General features: G+C 38.1%; 1 protein-coding gene across 13 annotated transcripts in view; it reads right to left on the minus strand.

The window, feature by feature from the left end:
* The window catches only part of VEPH1 (ventricular zone expressed PH domain containing 1), a 144,229-nt gene that overhangs the window by 88,649 nt on the left and 37,256 nt on the right, over nt 1-18,324 (minus strand). For all 13 annotated transcript variants that reach the window (XM_032225403.1, XM_032225404.1, XM_032225405.1 and 10 more), the window contains 2 exons: nt 13,098-13,264; nt 5,751-5,960 (listed from right to left, as the gene is read on the minus strand). In XM_032225403.1, coding sequence (XP_032081294.1) covers nt 5,751-5,960; nt 13,098-13,264 — 377 coding nt within the window. The remainder of the gene's footprint in view (nt 1-5,750; nt 5,961-13,097; nt 13,265-18,324) is intronic.

Below are 18,324 nucleotides of genomic sequence, written 5' to 3' on the forward strand. Positions count from 1 at the left end.
ACTGCCAAATCGCAGGCAGCCTGCAGTCAGCAGAAGTAGCATGCAATACTGCACTCTAACCACTGCACCACCATGGCTCTTATACTCTGGCTGACTGTGTGACCACCACCACCAACAACAACAACAGTGGAAAAAGTTATCGAAAATGAGAAGGTGAAGATCTTGTGGGACTTTCAAATACAAACAGATCGTCATTTGGAGCACAACACACCAGATATCACGGTTGTAGATGGCCGAAGTGTACAGTTTATTGATATCGCTATTCCTGGAGATGCCAGGGTCGAAGAAAAAGAACTAGAAAAAATAATGAAATATCGTGACCTGGCCATCAAAACTACACGGCTATGGATGAAGCATGTAACAGTGATTCACATTGTCATCGGGATACTTGTCACCATGCCCAAGAATTTTACAAAATACATCAACAAATTGCAGCTTCCTGCAATAACACCAGCAGAACTGCAAAAAACTGCCCTACTCGGAATATCTTATATTTTAAGAATGTACTTGGTTGATACCTAGGACACTGGCAGCAAACTGTATCAACCATTAGCACCAGTCACTGGTATTTATATGTTCAGTTGGCTGAGTTTCATGTTTAATGAATAAAGTAAATAATAATAATAATAATAATAATAATAATAATAATAATAATAATAATAATTGAAGGATAAGATCATGGAACATTTTCTGCTTAATGAGGAAAGGCAACGTTTACCATCACTAAAAACTGTGCCTAAGAAAATTTTGGCCCCTATCATGAAAATGGTTAATGCAGTGTTTTCAACAATTGAACCGGGAACCATCTTGGAAACAAACCAGTTAATGTACAGTGCAGCTGTAATAGTCACTAATGAACTAGGCATTAAAATTAAAGTACCTAGTCACACAACAGAAAAAGCACCAAAGCCAAAGTGGAAAATCCGTTTAGAACAAAAAATCAAAAAATTAAGGGCAGATGCTAGTAACTTAAAGAACATGCATGAGCAACGACTTAAAAACAACAAAATCATAGATCGGCTAATCAGAAGATATAGATTGGATACAAGAAACATCAATGAAGCTGTAGAGATTGTAAAACAGCAGATAACAGCAACAGCTAGAAAAATTGAAAGATATGAGGCACGAATCATCCAATATAAACAAAATCAGCAATTTCGATCAGACCAACGGCGTTTTTATCAAAGTCTTAATGTGAATGGTGACACCAAAAGTGAAAAACCAGAAAAGCAGGCCACAGTTGAATTCTGGAAAGAATTGTGGGAAAATGCAAAGGACTACAACAAGGAAGCAAAGTGGATACATGACTTTGAGAAAAGCATTGGCAACAAACAAATGCAAGTATTAGAAATAACAACTGAGATGATCAAAAATCGAGTTAAAAAGGTAAAGAATTGGACATCACCTGGAAAGGACCAATTACATGGTTTCTGGCTCAAATATCTGACCAGTTTACATGCAATATTGGCCAGGCAACTGAATGAAATTTTACAAAAGGGCCAAATTGATGAATGGTTGACAACTGGAAAAACATACTTGATTCAGAAAGATCCAACTAAAGGAACAACCCCTGAAAACTATAGACCAATAACATGCTTGCCAACAACCTTCAAATTACTCACAGGCATTATTGCAGATAACATGATGGATTATTTGGAAACAAACAACATCTTGCCAGTAGAGCAAAAAGGCAACAAAAGAAGGAGCAGGGGCACAAAAGATCAGCTTCTAATTGATAAAATGATATTAGAAAATTGTAAGAACAGAAAAACGAACTTGAATATGGTCTGGATTGATTACAAAAAGGCATTTGACTCACTGCCACATAGTTGGATCATAAAATGCTTAGAAACAACTGGCATTAGCAAAAATATTACATCCTTTACTGAAAAGGCAATGAAACAATGGAGAACTGAGTTGGCAGTAGGGAATGAGAGCTACGGAATGGTTAATATCAAGCGAGGAATTTTCCAGGGTGATTCACTTTCACCTCTTCTCTTCATCATCGCAATGATCCCACTATCAGTAATCTTAAAAAAAATGAAATTAGGCTACCAAACAGCCAAAAAAGCTGAAAAAATTTCGCATTTACTATATATGGATGATTTGAAACTCTATGGAAAGTCAGAAATAGAAATCCAATCATTGACAAATACAGTCCGAGTATTCAGCACCGATATTTCAATGCAGTTTGGCATGGAAAAATGCGCCACTGTATCCATAAAAAGGGGCAAAATCACTGCATCTGAGGGAGTTGAAATGCCCAATGGCCAACTAATTAAATGCAAAGAAAATGAAGCCTACAAATACTTAGGCATTCTGCAGTTGGATAACATCAAGCATGGAGAAGTAAAAACTATTGTCAGACGAGAGTACACCAACAGAGTTAGGAAAATTTTGAAATCTAAATTGAATGGTGGAAATACAATCAAAGCCATAAATACCTGGGCAATACCAGTTATAAGATACACAGCTGGCATAGTTAACTGGACACAAGCTGATTTGGACCTTTTGGACCGAAAAACCAGGAAACTAATGACAATGCACTACAGTTTACATCCACGTGGTGATACTGATAGACTATATCTGCCCCGAAAATCAGGTGGCAGAGGATTATTACAAGTGAAGCAAACAGTTGAAGAAGAAAAACATGCACTGGCTGATTATTTAAAAGAAAGTCAAGAACATCTATTAATCGAAGTAAAGAACAAAAATCTACTGAAGGCCCAACAGACAAAACAAGAATACAGAAAAGATGTGATAAAATCAAGAATGGAGAGTTGGCAGAACAAAGCACTGCATGGTCAATTTCTGGAAAAAATAAAAGATAAAGTGGACAGGGAACAAACTTGGTTATGGTTAAAAACAGGTACATTAAAGAAAGAAACAGAGTCACTAATCCTGGCTGCGCAAGAACAAGCTATCCGCACAAATGCCATTAAGGCCAAAATCGAAAAATCCTCTGATGATGCCAAATGCAGACTTTGCAAAGAAGCTGACGAAACTGTTGATCACATACTCAGCTGCTGTAAAAAAATCGCGCAGACTGATTATAAATTGCGGCACAATTCAGTAGCACAAATGATCCATTGGAATTTGTGCAAAAATTATAATATTAAAACAGCAACAAACTGGTGGGAACATCAGCCTGAAAAAGTCACAGAAAATCAGATGGTCAAGATCTTGTGGGATTTCCGTATACAAACCGACAAAATACTGGCGCATAATACACCAGACATCACACTGGTTGAGAAAAATAAGGTCACAATCATAGACATTGCAATACCAGGTGATAGCAGGGTCGCCGAGAAGCAACATGAAAAAATCGCAAGATACCAGGACTTAAAAATCGAAATTCAACGACTATGGCACAAACCAGCAGTGGTAATTCCAGTGGTAATTGGCACACTGGGTGCTATTCCAAAAGCACTGGAATTACATTTAAAACAGTTAAAAATTGACAAAATCACCATCAGTCAAATGCAAAAAGCCGCACTGCTTGGATCTGCACGCATATTACGAAAATACGTTATGACGTCCTAGGCCCCTGGGTGGGGCCCGACTAGTAACCAATGCCAAATCCGGCGAAACAACTGGCCGCTGTGATACAATTGTACAACAACAACAACAACAATAATAATAATAATAATAATAATAATGTTTCATATTTCAGTGAAATGGAGTAACATATTATATATTATAATAAAAACTAACAAGAAACCAAGTTGTGGGGGCTTTGACAGAGTTACATTCACCCACTTTTGCAAGGCAGCTATGTGAGACCCTAGAACAGCATATATTACATCTCTTCTCCACAAGCTGCGTTGGTTGCCGGTTTCTCTCTGGGTCCAATTCAAGGTGCTGGTTTTGACCTTTAAAGCCCTTCATCACACAAGGATGGGTTATTTGAGAGATCACTTTCTCCCAAATGTATCTGCCATCCTGTGAAATCCAGTAGAAGAGATATGCCACCAGTCCTGTCTGTGAAACAATTTCATCTGGTGGAACGTTGTCCCCAACTCACACACACCCCTTCCATGTGAGGTTGGCTCCATCCTTGATATCCTTCCAGAAATCCTTTAAAACATAGCTGTGTCATCAGGCTTCAGGATTTCAAGGAAATGGGTACATTTGCTTCAGGAGATGGCTACATTGCTTTTAGCATCAATTCTCTCCATTATCCTGTTATTAATAATATTGTTAAAGTCTTTTAATGGTAGGTTTTTTTAACATTTGGATTTTATAACTGTTTTTATTTTAAGCCATATAAAGTCACTTTATTGTGAGATGGGAGTCTACATACGTAAGATAGGTAGATGATAGATAGATAGATAGATAGATAGATAGATAGATAGATAGATAGATAGATAGATAGATAGATAGATAGAGATATGATAGATTTATAAATCAGAGATTCGCCCAATCTTTTGTAGTCTTTGATATATTTAGATTTTTTGAAAAAATAGTTACCACTATAGTGAATGTTGCAATGAAGACAAGAACTCTGCATTTTGAAAAGGATTAGCAAGAACTGCACCAGATCTCATACAAGCACAGTACTTTTCTCCTTTTAATTAAAGTATCCACATCAATTTTCAGTGTTCTAAAAAAAGTATTGCTAATTCAAGGTTGGCTTTAATGAGTTAATTCCTTAAAACAGCCACATTTTCCCAGGCTTATGCTCATAGAGGTGCTTGGATTGTATGAGATCTGAAGGATTTCTTTCTAATTATTTTCAGAGTATGGACAGCTATAACAGACTCCGTCACAACATGCTTTTCCAGTAAGCAAACTGGTGAGTCTAAAAAAACAAATTGCATATCAAATTATATACAAGACACAGTTTATACACACACACAGACAGACACAAATACTCAAACTTTATCGTGTAAACACATCCTAGAATAAATTATTTTGAACCTGAAACATAGACTTTAGTTATACCCATTGAACAAATAGAACATTTCTCATGAACATTAAAATTTAAGGTGTGGCAACCATCATCAATAAAATTCAAGGAAAAATGTTTCATGATGTGATAGATGAAGCCACTTTCTTGTTTGAATTTTCAATATGGGGAAAAACTGTAGTAAATTGAGATACATTTTGGGAAATGCTTGCATTTAATATGTTCCACTTGTTTTCTGGCTATAATCAAGTGTGGTTCCTTCCAGTTATTTAAGGAAGGACATTGTAATTCAGCTGCATGTAATTCTTAAGAGTGAAATCTCTACACAAATTCAGTTCACAGCAACTAATATATCCAGAGGAAAATTAATATAAGCCTTGATAAACTTAACAGACTTAATATCTTCATGGCAAACAAAATTCACTTAAACTAAGGATGATCTATTAACAGTGCAAAGTGCTTGGCATGCTATTGTATATAAAACAGGAACTCCTAAGGAAAATTCAAGAAATGAACTGATTGCATTCTGTTTTGAGTGAAAGTGATCAGGTTGCATATAACAAGATTTTGTTACGTGGAGATGATATTAATTCCTTGCGAATTTAAACATGAAATAATCAGACATATATAAAACATTTTTCAGGTGCAATAATTTATTATTTTTGTTATTGATTTGTCATAGCATATTTTGTGGAAAATGTGAAAATGCTATCATTTTTAGACCTTAATGTGACTTACTTTTGATTGGAGATTTCCAAGAACACAGTAAGAACACAGAACACAGTAGAATAAGAACACAGTAGAATATCAATTCCTTTTAAAAATAGAAAATAGTGCATACCTCATCAACCTGTCCAACAGCTCCAAAAATCTTTGCCATTTGCCCTATCAAATTAGGAAAAGTCTCCCCAGTTTCTTTCAGTACAGGCAGTAGATTGGCCAACAGTTCAGGTTCATAATCTGATATTTCTATGAATATGTCTAAGATGATGTCGTTATAAAGAGGATCTCTTAGATGATCAATTAGAGAAGAAATGCATTCTTTGAGAACCTAAAAGAAAGGTGAAACATAAATTACAGACTGATTTTTGTAAAGAAACATCCATTTGCTTGTAATTCTTAAATAAGTCAATTCAAGTTCAATTATTCTCAACATATACTGACAGGTTACTGCTAGAAGTTATACATTATTTGGTTTAGCATTTCATTATTAAGGAAATTATTTTTTAAAAAAATCCTACAGTATTTACAAGATTCTCCTCTTAGACTAATATGTTTTATTGATCTTTTTAAAAATTCAGTTAAAGTCTCTGATGATAATTATTGTGAAAAAGCAACAGAAATTCCTGTTTTGTTAGAAATGCTTAAAATGTCGCATTCTATGCCTAAAGTGAAGAATGAATTTAATAGGCAGATTTTTAGATGATTTAAATTAGTATTTAAGTTAGCATAGCCTCTATATAGAGGTAGTAGCCTCCATTTACAACAGTTTATTTATTGACCATTCGACGTTCCAACAGCACTGCAAAAAATCACATGGCCATTTTTCACACTTACAACTGTTGCAGCATCCCCATGATCACATGATCAAAATTCAGATGATTGGCAACCGGTTCATATTTATGACAGTTGAAAGGTCGTGTGATCACCTTTTATGAACTGCTGGCAAGCAAAGTCAATTAGGAAGCCAGATTCACTTAACAATCATGTTATTAACTTAAGAACTTTAGAAATTACTTAACAACTGTGTCAAGAAAATTTGTAAAGTGGGACAAAACTCACTTAACAAACTTAGCAAAAGAATTTTTGCGCTCAATTATAGTCGTAAGTCGAGGACTACCTGTATTGTATTGGAAAGTTACATATTTACAGCAGTTAGGATTCAGGTCATTGAGAGTCTGACAAATTATAAATACATCCCTGTACATTAATTGAAACAAATGAAATCTAGGCGCATTTTTGCAATCACAGGAAAAAGGTGGTAATGAAGTCATACATGCATGGATGTGATTTATGGAACTATGCTGAAAATCTATTTTACGAATTCCCCAGGTACCCTTTTTGCAATATCATGATTAAAAACTGAAATTATAATCTGCATGACTCTGCAAGAATTCATCAGAACATGGTAAATCTAAATGTACAGGCATAAATTTTCCAGAAGACACATATAACTTAATAAGAAAATCTTCAATATCACAATAATAGTCCTGCTTGTAATTAGGACCAGTTACATATACATCACTAGATAGTGATATTCATTTAATCCATGTATAGTGTAATATGCCTAAATCAAGAAATCCATATGCACCAGCCAGAATGAAAAATAAGATGTTTAAGACAGAATTACATTCAGTTATACAAAACAGAGAAAGTAGCTCATTTAACTCTAACCCATTATCTGACTCTGAAGCTTCTGTTTATCTTAATTTATATTATATAATCTACCTAAACAAGTATGGAAGATTTAACTTTATATCTTTCCCTTACAAGAAAGTCTAAATTTTCTCTTTTTCCTTTTTGAGCTCATCTTACAGATCATAAGGAATACAAATCTGCTTAAACTAAATTTACAGCAAGGCACTCTTTGGAAATGCTGCTCTTGCTGTGTGCTTATGATGGTTTCTAAGACGATTTTTAAAAAAATCCTGTCTATTTTGAGACACTTATCAGTAGCATGCAAGATATTTATTCCAGCTGAGTACCTCAGATATTAAAAAGTGAAGCCTATTTTGAGTCTTCATTCCTGTATATATCCATGTAATTGTCTTAATTAGAACTAGAACTGTTTTGTTGGTGATTTGTTCTGTGCGATTTTTCAACATCCCAATCTGATCTGGAAATTTCCTGTTCAAAAAGCAGCCAATGCCAACCTTGGATAGCTGCTGGTTGGCCAGATATACAGGAAAATATTTCCTCTAGAAATAAGTTGCATTCTTTCTTCTGAGCAAGTAGCATTGAACATCATATTCCATAGGCCTCTAGCTTGACCTGGCTAATTTGTCCTTCTATATTCTCATTAGTAGAAGGAAGGGCAGCTGGCCTTATTTCTTTTAATGGCTTTCCTATCAATAACTAGAAATCAAATAGGTTTCCTAGATCAAACTGATATTCAGGATATCAAACTACTTCTGTTCATAATGTGATAACTTCATCAATATCCAAATAACATTTTGGCTAGACTAAATCTATATGTCACATATGAATCCAGATTCCCCCCCCCCAAGTTATTGAAAGCAGTATATAGTGATATTATTTATTAATTAAATTTGTATGCTGCTCCCCTGTAAGGCAACACTGGGCTATTTACAGATTATATTATTTGATTTCATGCTGTTAGCTGCTCTGTAATATAAGTTCTGCTGAAAGGCAATAAGTTATATTAAGTCTTCTCAATTAGGTTAATGGATGACCAGATCTGACTCTCTTTCTCTCTTTTAAGGTCTTGAAATGCCAGGTCACAATATACAAAGGAAGTCTCCAAGACCCCCCCCCCCCAATATCTTTAACAGAAAAATGGGACTTATGCTGAAAGTTGAAGTATATGACCTATAGTTTAAACAAAGGCTAAAATGGGTCCTGTCAGAATGGAATTATGGAAGAAATTATAGTCCCTCTGTTGCTATATATTTTGTAAAAGTTCCTTCGACTGTAATTTATAAATTCTTGGTGCTCTTTTTTATTTTTTCCAAAGACTACTGAAATATATGTATCTTATAATTTTGTACTATTGTATTTTATATGGTCTAATGTGAGATAGCACACACTTTCTACCTACACAACGGAACTGGCTGTACATGAAACATGAAATGTTTATACTATATTATTCTTTTCTTCTTTCTTATAAAATTACTTGCTTTTCTTTAATCATAAAACATCTTTATCTTTTTAGAGGTACATATTGGGGGTTGTAGACAAGGATGTCATTTCATTAGCACAAGACATATCTGAACCAATCTAACTTTGAGATCCAAGGAAATATCCCTTTACAGGACATGATTCAATATAAAGAATGTGGTAACATTGGAAGAACAATGTGCTCTATGATGCTTGTGAGATCACTTCCAATATTAGATTGGGAAATTCAGGGGTTAGAATAACCCTTAGCCTCATTTTGCAAGCTTTGGCGCCCTTCCCTGCTTACTAGTCATGAAAAATAAGTGGCAAAATGTCAATTATCATTGCAGCAATTTGCATGTATTGTATTTATTTATGCAAGAGTTATAATAGGTTTATTAAGCCAAATGTATTGGGAAACCTCTTATCTTTGTGCAGTGAATATAATTTGAGAGCAGGGTCATTTCCTTTTAACACTTTATTACACACAATATTATGAATGGAGAAACTGAGTTTTTTTTATATACCATGTTTTCCCGAAAATAAGACATGCCCTGCTAATAAGCCCAATCGGGCTTTTCAGAGCATGCGCCATAATAAGCCCTCCCCTGAAAATAAGCCCACTCCCAACTATTTAAGTGCATGCACAACCGGTCCCCGCCATTACCACTGTACCACCTACCGGTACAGCTTGCGGGGCAAAAAGGGGGCTCGCCGCAAAAACAGCAGCAGGCAAAGCAAAGTGCTTCCACCCCCTCCCATCTGTTCCTTCTCGCACAAAAAAACACCGCCTACCACCCCAATGGTAAAGGCAGCCTGCTTGGTTCCCTTCCCCACCGTCCCTTTAACGAGAGGTGGCAGGTGGGGGGAGAAGCGAGACACGCATCCTAGTGCTACCAGAGACTGACAGCTCTGCTGCATTCCTCACCCTTTCATCCATTGAAGCCCCTTGTAAAAAAAAACCTCATGAGTTGAATTCATGAGTTTTTTTTTACAAGGGGATTCAATGGGCGAAAGGGCAAGGAATGCAACGGACCTGGAAAGGTAAGAGGCGCGCCTCGCTTCTCTCCCCCCCCCCCGACCTGCCACCCCTCGGTAAAAGGACGGCGGGGAAGGGAACCAGGCAGGCTGCCTTTACCATTGGGGCAAGGTGGGTGGTATTGGGCTGCAAGGCATGCCTCTCACCTTTCCAGCTCTGTCGCGTTCCTCGCCATTGTGTTCAGGGAAGCCTTCTTGTGACTTCAAGAAGTTTGATTGAACTTGCGAGAAGGTTTTTTTTTTTTACCAGCTGCTTCCCTGAGCACAATGGCAAGGAATGCGACGGAGCTGGAAAGGTAAAAGGTGCGCCTTGCTTCTCACCTGCCCAGAAAATAATAAGCCCTCCGCTATAATAAGCCCAAGGCCATATTTCATGGGGGCAGAAGAAAATAAGACCCTGTCTTATTTTCGGGAAACACAGTATTTGCAAGAAAATTTGTATTAATTTAGACTCAATAATGTTAAGCTCATAGACCATATTCATTTGAAATAGACTGAAAAAAAAGAATCATTTTGCTTTCTGATTGGAAGGTTTCTGATTTTCTAACCTTCCAGGACTATCAGCAGGTGGTGTTTTCATCACTTGACTATTCTCAGATGAATGAAACATTTTGTACTTGAGATGACATTCGTCTTTTTCATTCAACATGCTCTTACTATATGAACATGGAGAGGGCAGTTAAAACTGAACCACCTATGTCCAATCCATAATCCAATAAAAATGGGAATTTGTGAATGTACAAATGTACAAGCATTGGCTCTTTTTTCTACAGCAGTCTCCAAAAAGCTAATTATTATATGCAGAGTTCAATGTAGCAGATACTAATGGACAAATGAAGTTTGAAACAAAGGGTATATCTTGATCTCCCATAAATTTATAGCATGTCATTGTGGTTAGGAATGATTCACCTTTTACTGGACATGGCCTAATAATTATTTTTCTAATGAACAATGAGTCAGAGTGAAAATTTTGCATTTAAGGTGTTTAACAGTGACGTGCAGTCAGGTGAGGCACACAGCCGCACCACTGTCATCATGAAAAGAAAAAAAATGTAAAAGGAAAAAGGCGAGAGCTGAGGTCAGGCTGAGCTAGTTGCACGTCGTTCTCCTGCCTCATAGTAGAGGGCGCTTGTTTGGGCGGGGCTTCTTCAGAGGATACAAGGCAAGAGCAGAGTTGAAATCCTCTCTGAAACAGCTGGAAAAGGTACGTGTGGGTCAGAGGGAGGGGGAGGAATTCAAACTTCATCCTCCTGGTACAACTTTGTGTGTTTGTGTGTGTGTTTGTTTGTTTGAGAGAGAGTTTGTTTGAGTGAAGAGTTGGAAGGGGGTAGGAGAGGCAGGGAGGGCAGTCCACCTTACCCGGCCGGAGGGGTATCGCCTCCGGCTTCAGTCCAGCCTGCGGTGCTTGCAGCCCCTACCAGCTCCTCCAGACCACCTTGCCCGGGTGGTGGCAGAGGTTCCCTTTGTTCTTTCAGGCGGGAGAAGGGGGAGAAAAGCTTCCTCCGCTCCATTCGCGTCCCACCTGCATTGTCCTCACCCGACAAGTGCGCGTCCCAGATGCCGCGCAGCTCTGGTGGGCGGTGCCGTGGCTGAATCCCGGGGCGGAGGGCAGCAGGGAGGCCAGGCTGGACCCTTCACGGGGTGGCTGGCCTCCCCTGAGCCAGACCGGCCTTGGTTGACCCCGACCGGAAGGCTCGGGTGCCAAGGGCACGGTCGGCGGAGCTGGGCCGGTGCCACTGACTCTTCTCTGTGGAGCGAAAGGCGGATGGTGGCAGGTGGAAGCTCAGAGCCCTGGGAGCCCTTCTGCTGAGCACAGCACTCCCCCACAGCTCCTTTTGCCCTGTCTGGCAGGCGCCACCGGCCCGGGAAGCAGCTGAGCTGGAGAGTCCCGGCCGTCAGTTCGACTTCCAGAGCGGGCAGTGCGGGCGCCGGTGGGCTCCTCCGGGCTCCCGCCTTCCCAAAGCACGTCCGTTTTTGCGGAAAGCAAAAGAATGGAGAAGAAACAGGGAAGCTTCGGGTGGGAAATGAGGCCGTGGAAGAGAGTTTTGTCCTTTGCTGGTGAACGTGGATTAGTCTTGCGCCCATCCTGGAGGGATCCTACCCCGGGCTAGCTTTCAGAGACGTGAAAGGCTCTTTCCTCAGGCGGGCATCTTTTCCAATGAAACAGATCGAGACAGGAAGATCATTTTATTATATTTGAACGTTCTGACTAAAACCGATTCTCTCATTCAAAGAGGGAACCCAAAGACAATCTTTCTGTCCCTTTTATCAAAGAAAATGCAAGAGAAAAGCTGATTGGACAGGGCAAAAATAACTCCTGCTTTGCACTGTAAATTAGCTACATGGAATTAAACACTACAATCCAACTTCTCTGTGTGTGTGTGTGTATATATATATGTGTGAGTGTGTGTGTATGTGTGTGTGTGTGTTTGAGAGAGGGTGAGGGGAAGGGAGAAGAAAAAGAAAGAAGGAAACTTATTTAGCAAAGGAGAAAAACAAATGCTGTCGCTTTAAATCAGAACTGAGCATGCCTGGCTGTGGAATTCTGGGAGTTGAAGTCCACAAGTCTAAAAAAATTGCTGCCTCACCAGCCATAAACCTCACCACACGTCACTGGTGTCTAATCTAAAACAAACTATATAAAAACCAGGGAGGATTATATCTGATTAGTAACTGGATGTAGGGCCACTCCCCCCCTCAAAAATCCAAACTCTAAATATTAGATTGGGAAATGAAAATATTTTGTTGAAATCACTAAAACAAGAAATTCAGTGGCTTTTAGAGTTTGCAACTCTGTAAATTGAAGCTTTGTCTTTCCCCATTTTGGCTTCATTTTAAAAAAGTACCAATGTTAAATTAAGATACCTGATTAGAGATTAATAAGTGTATCAATGAATAAATTCACTAAATAATAAATGTGTAGTGAATAGTTATTCACTAGGCTAAAGTGAAGCACAAAGAGAGGACACTCTACACTCCTGAGCATGGCTGGCTTAGGAACTCTGGGAGTTGAAGTCCACAAGTCATAAAGAGGGAATAGTTTCCCACCCCTCCTCTACATTCAGCCAACTGATTCAGCCTGTGCTGAACTTTCCTCTTTGCGGAGCTGATGTCTAATTGGTTTTCAGACTCAGCAAATCTTAATACAAAGTTCATGATTGGAGAGGCAATTTTTGAAAAGTTATGGGTAAGAATTTTAGATCCTGGCCTAGTGAGAAGTTTAATTGTTCTGGGATGTACCAAAAATACAGGCTCCTTTGACTCAAGAGCCACATGTTTTGAGTTGACTAAATGTGAAATGAACAAAAATTACCTTGGGCTGCTTTTTCTTTGCCACAGTTAGCAAAAGCTGTAGAAGATGTTGCTGTTCAGATGGTTCCAGATGAGGCATCAGTCCTACCAATTCTCTCAGGTGGTTGCTTAAAGGTTCTTGCTGCTTTTCATACAAAGAAGGCAATACACGGAGCAACGTGGAATTCCCTGTGAAGAATATTGGAACAGAATCATAACAAAGAGCCTATTCTATTTTCTCTGTCAACAAGGCTTTAATTCTGAATGGTCTCAAGCTGAAGAGATAAAGCAAAACAGAATCAGGATTTTATTTCCCATGTTTTCTAGGAACGATGTCTGTGGGAACTGAATGTTTGCACCAAAACATATGGCAGGACAAGAGAAAAACAGAAATCAAATATTATTTAATATGGAATGTGACTAAGTAAGGCAATATGGCTTTGTCTATAAACCAACATTATTTTTAAAATATTATTTAAATTGAATATTAAACAATATGGTTATGCTAACTGTTAAAGAACAATTTTTAAAAAATCTATTGTAACCTACCTATTCTCTATCCCACCTCAGCTTCAATTTAAGTAGCTTATGTTATACTTAAGCAAGCTATGCTAAAGAGAAATCTGGAAGCAATATTTTATAACTATACATTTAACACAAAGATACACTGATAACTACATAGGATACAATTGCTCAGATGCTGATAAAGTATGGGGGGGGAGTAGAGGTAGAGAGAATAAACAAGACAAAATAGTTTTACAATTTTGGAAGAATGTTTGACGAAGTGTATGCACAAGCTGAACTGAAGCCAAATTCACAGAGAAATCTGTAACATGAAACATCATACAAGCTAGCTCTGGAATGACTGAAGTTCCATGCTGACAACATATGGAAAACATCTGCCTATCATGATATTACATGGTTTCATTCTCTAAATCTTCAAAACAAACTGAAATCTTCTGTGGACTTACTTTCTAGCAAAAAAATATTCATGTTGGGCTTCTGTACTTTCTATTATTTTAAACCAGGTTACTCATCGGCTATAGCAGTGTTTTTCAACCTTTTTTGTGCAAAGGCACACTTTTTTCATGAAAAAAATCACGAGGCACACCACCATTAGAAAATGTTAAAAAAATGTAACTCTGTGCCTATATTGACTATATATAAAGTCTTTTTCCCACGGCACACCTTACACTATGTCACGGCACACTAGTGTGCCGCGGTACAGTGGTTGAAAAACACTGGGCTATAGGATAGCAAAATTTCAGCCTTTTTAATAGAAACATCAGTTGTTACTGCACTTTCCACCTAAATTCCTGGAATGCCTCCTTCCTCCCCCATACACATATGCACACATATACGTATGTACACACATTCACACACAAGCATATATATTTACATCCACAAATACATATTTATGCATACATACTAGATCAGCATCTTGTAATAAATTTAAAACCATTACTTCTAGATGATGTCACTTTCTAATTAGCACTCCTGTCTAAGAATCATGTAGATGCGGCATTTCTCATCAAACAGATAGGAACTAACAATACTTATTCACCATATCTTTGACATAAAATACTGCTTACTTTAATCTTGGTCTTAAAAATGACAGTAGACATTAGTAATGTCAGTAGATTTACTCACAATTTTTCATTTTGTTTACTAGTGGGATCCCAACATCCATGTCAAGTGAGAGATTTGTTCCTCAATGTCTTATTTTTATCTTAAGCTGCTTTTGCAATTGTAAACTGTGGAATAGGTTTGAAGGAGGTAACCAAGATTCAGAAACATAATCTTTCCTTCTGGTATGAAAAGAATTAGTAATGTTTCTTTTTAAGTTTATGTTGGCTCACAAATATTGACAGTGCACATTCATTAAACTATGTCAGTTAAATATCACATAACTGGGAGGCCTGCAGAATGATACACACATATACAAGAAAGTTTTGGAATTTTTAAAGAAGATGTTGGATAACCATTTGTCTGAAGTGGTGTAGGGTTTCCTGCCTGAGCACGGGGTTGGACTAGAAGACCTCCAAGGTCCCTTCCAACTCTGTTATTCTGTTTAATATGTCTCTGAATACTGATTGCTGGCAGAGTTGTAGAATGAATAATCAATAAGGGCATTATTCTCATGATTTCTTCATGATTTTCTTGGAAACGTAGGGACAGATTCCAGTGGAAAACAAATGTTGGACTAAATGACTCTGATTTAGTCTGATTTAGTCTGATTCAGCAGGCTTTCTTTTATGATTATCATTCCTTATGATTGGGATTGAGATGGCTGTAATTTACATTATATTGCCATTGTTTTAATACACTCTGGCGTTAAGGATAATATTTTCTGTTTTGCAGCACTTTAAAAATATTTACATATTTATTTGCAGATGCTTCAGATGGCCTTCTGATGCAAAAGAGCCCTCTCAAGGCTATGTATAAAATATCAATAATAATATATTCAGTGCGACAAACATATAACTAATAAAAGCCAGAAATAGCCAAAGTAAAACCAAATCCAAGCATTAAAGTAAACCGCACAAACTAAAACAATTTTCTTTAAACTATTCTATAAAAATATACATTCTAAACCCACATCCTTTTTCTTCCACATTGTTTCTCTGCAATAGCCTGACATGATATCATCAAAGTATTTAGTCTAAGAATGTTCTTGAATCAGCAGAAGACGGGGCTGGATTGCCTCATATGCCTAATCAAGGATTTTCTGCATCAGAACAAGTCAGCTACACTGACCTTAGGCCAAATACAGGATTTTTCTGATGAAGTTAAGATGAAGCTTCCAGACACATGGCAGAACTAAACACGCCTGTACATTAAGCTCTGAATAGAAGAATTTGGCTGCCAGGCCTCTAATAGATACATTCCTGCTTTAAATCTCCAGATAAGGAATCTTTTAAGTCAGACTAAAAAGGAACATATCAGAGCTTTGATATTATTCAGCCATGTTACCAAAACCTCCAGATTGCTTTTAAATCAATGATGCTTTTCATTCCCACTGCTAATAGAAAAGCAAATCCTGGGGTTTCCAATTTTACTATTTCTACAGCATTTAAGCAGATGTTCACTCCTAAAACAAGAGATGTCTTTTTGTATGTAACTTGGGAAACAGTTGGGCCTTATGAATTAAAAGGTATGAAGTAAAAGTTGGCTAATAGATTATTCCAGAGGGAAATTTTTGGTGAAATGAGTTATGAATGAGGCACCCTCAGTCTGCTGCTTGAAGCTGGGTAATTTCTATTGATATTAGCACATAAGAGGTACTTTCATACCACCAAAATTTGCCATGTTGTTTACCCAGCATACCATCAGGATTGGTTTCAAATTCATACTTTGTATATTTTGGCACAATGATGATCAATTACTGGCTGGCAGGCCAACTTAGATATATTTTTGTAAAGTTGTCACCTGTACAGTATTATTGATTTGTGAAACATAAGACTAAAACTGGAAGGAACTTTATTTTGTAAAATAAAATATGGGCCAAACCTTTTCAGGGAAGTGTTTAAACTTTTGAAATCATATTTTATCCTTTGGAATATGGTCAACTACTGGTCATGCACTGTGTGATGCTAGCTTAAGAATACAAATGAGCAGCATTTTGAATGATGAATCAAAACCAGAACAGACATTGCATCAATCATGCCAATGTGTTTAACATGTGCAAATTCTCTTAGGTAACTAGCAGACATGGCCAGTCCTGAGTTACCTGGGAATAACTGGGTTAAGGGAAAAAAAATAATGCTAAGTAATTGTCCTCTCATCTACCCTAACAAAATTTGCTCCTCTGAAGCTCTTACTGTAACTTCATTTCTACTCTTTAATCCAGGATTTACATAAATAAAAGTGTGACAGAACATGCTATGAGTTCAAAGAAGTTATGAGCTGAACCCATCTTTGGAATGTTGAGTTGAAGGCACTCAGGTAGAAAGTTATTTCATTCACACATTTTTCATCCACACATCAAAAATAAGTCTGGAAAAGTGTTTCTGGAAAGGTTGCAAAATAATCAAATGGCATTATTTCACAGAGCAGTGGCTATTTGTACCAGCAAGAAAGATGTTATATAATGACATATCAGCATTCTCAATTGTGAGCCACACGCAGAGTTGTTTGCTGATTGGGTGGCTATATAAATTAAATGAATGGATGAATGAATGAATGGATGAATGGATGGATGAATGAATTCCCAGTGGACCATTTTGTTATCAAAAGAAGACCATTTGAGTCTTGCTTTTATTAAAACCCTGTCATATTTATTTATCAAATTCATATAGCTGCCCATTCTCCAGGGGGCTGTAGGCTAAAACATGTGAAGAATGGTTGCAGGAATTGGGTATGTCTAGCCTAGCAGGGAGGAAAAGGATTAAGGGTGACATGATAGCAGTGTTCCAATATTCAAGGGGCTGCCACAAAGAAGAGGAGGGGTGAACCTATTTTCTAAAGCACCCGAAGGCAAGACAAGAGGCAATGTTTGGAAACTAATCAAGGAGAGACTCAAGCAGAAACTAAGGAGAAATTTTCTGAGAGTGAGAACAATAAACCAGTGGAATGGAATGCCTTCAGAAGTTGTAAGTGCTCCATCACTGGAGGCTTTTAAGAGACTGGACAGCCACTTGTCTCGAATGGTATAGGGCCATGATGGCGAACCTATGGCACATGTGCCATGGGTGGCATGCAGAGCCCTCTCTTTGGGAATGCGAGCTTTCGCTGCAGCTCAGCTCCATCGCGCATGCACACTTGCGTCCCACAGACCAGCTGATTTTTGGGTCTCTGTGTGCATGTGTGTGGGAGACATGCGCTTGTACAGAGCATGGGGGTCGCATGCACATGTGTGGGGTGCATGCAGAGGTCATGTGTGCATGCACAGGGTCAAGTGTGCATGTATGGGGGCCAGGGTGCATACACGGGGGTGGGGCACATGCAGGGGTGTCATGTACGCATGCAGGGGGGTATGCAGGGGGTATCATGCATTCACTGCATAATGGATGTGTGCTCATGCAACAGTGCACACATGCGCAAAACAGCACACACAGACACACAACAGCACGCACACATGCACACTTTCAGCACACAGTGACAAAAAGGTTAGCCATCACTGGTATAGTGTTTCCTGCTTGAGCAGGGGATTGGGAGAGTAGACCTCCAATGTCCCTTATAACTAATTTTGTTCTGTTCTGTTCATCTCGCAACTTGGGGAGATTAATAGCCCCGCAATTGAAAGGGGT

This window comes from Thamnophis elegans, chromosome 10 (assembly GCF_009769535.1).
Source record: "Thamnophis elegans isolate rThaEle1 chromosome 10, rThaEle1.pri, whole genome shotgun sequence".
NCBI classification, from domain to species: domain Eukaryota; kingdom Metazoa; phylum Chordata; class Lepidosauria; order Squamata; family Colubridae; genus Thamnophis; species Thamnophis elegans.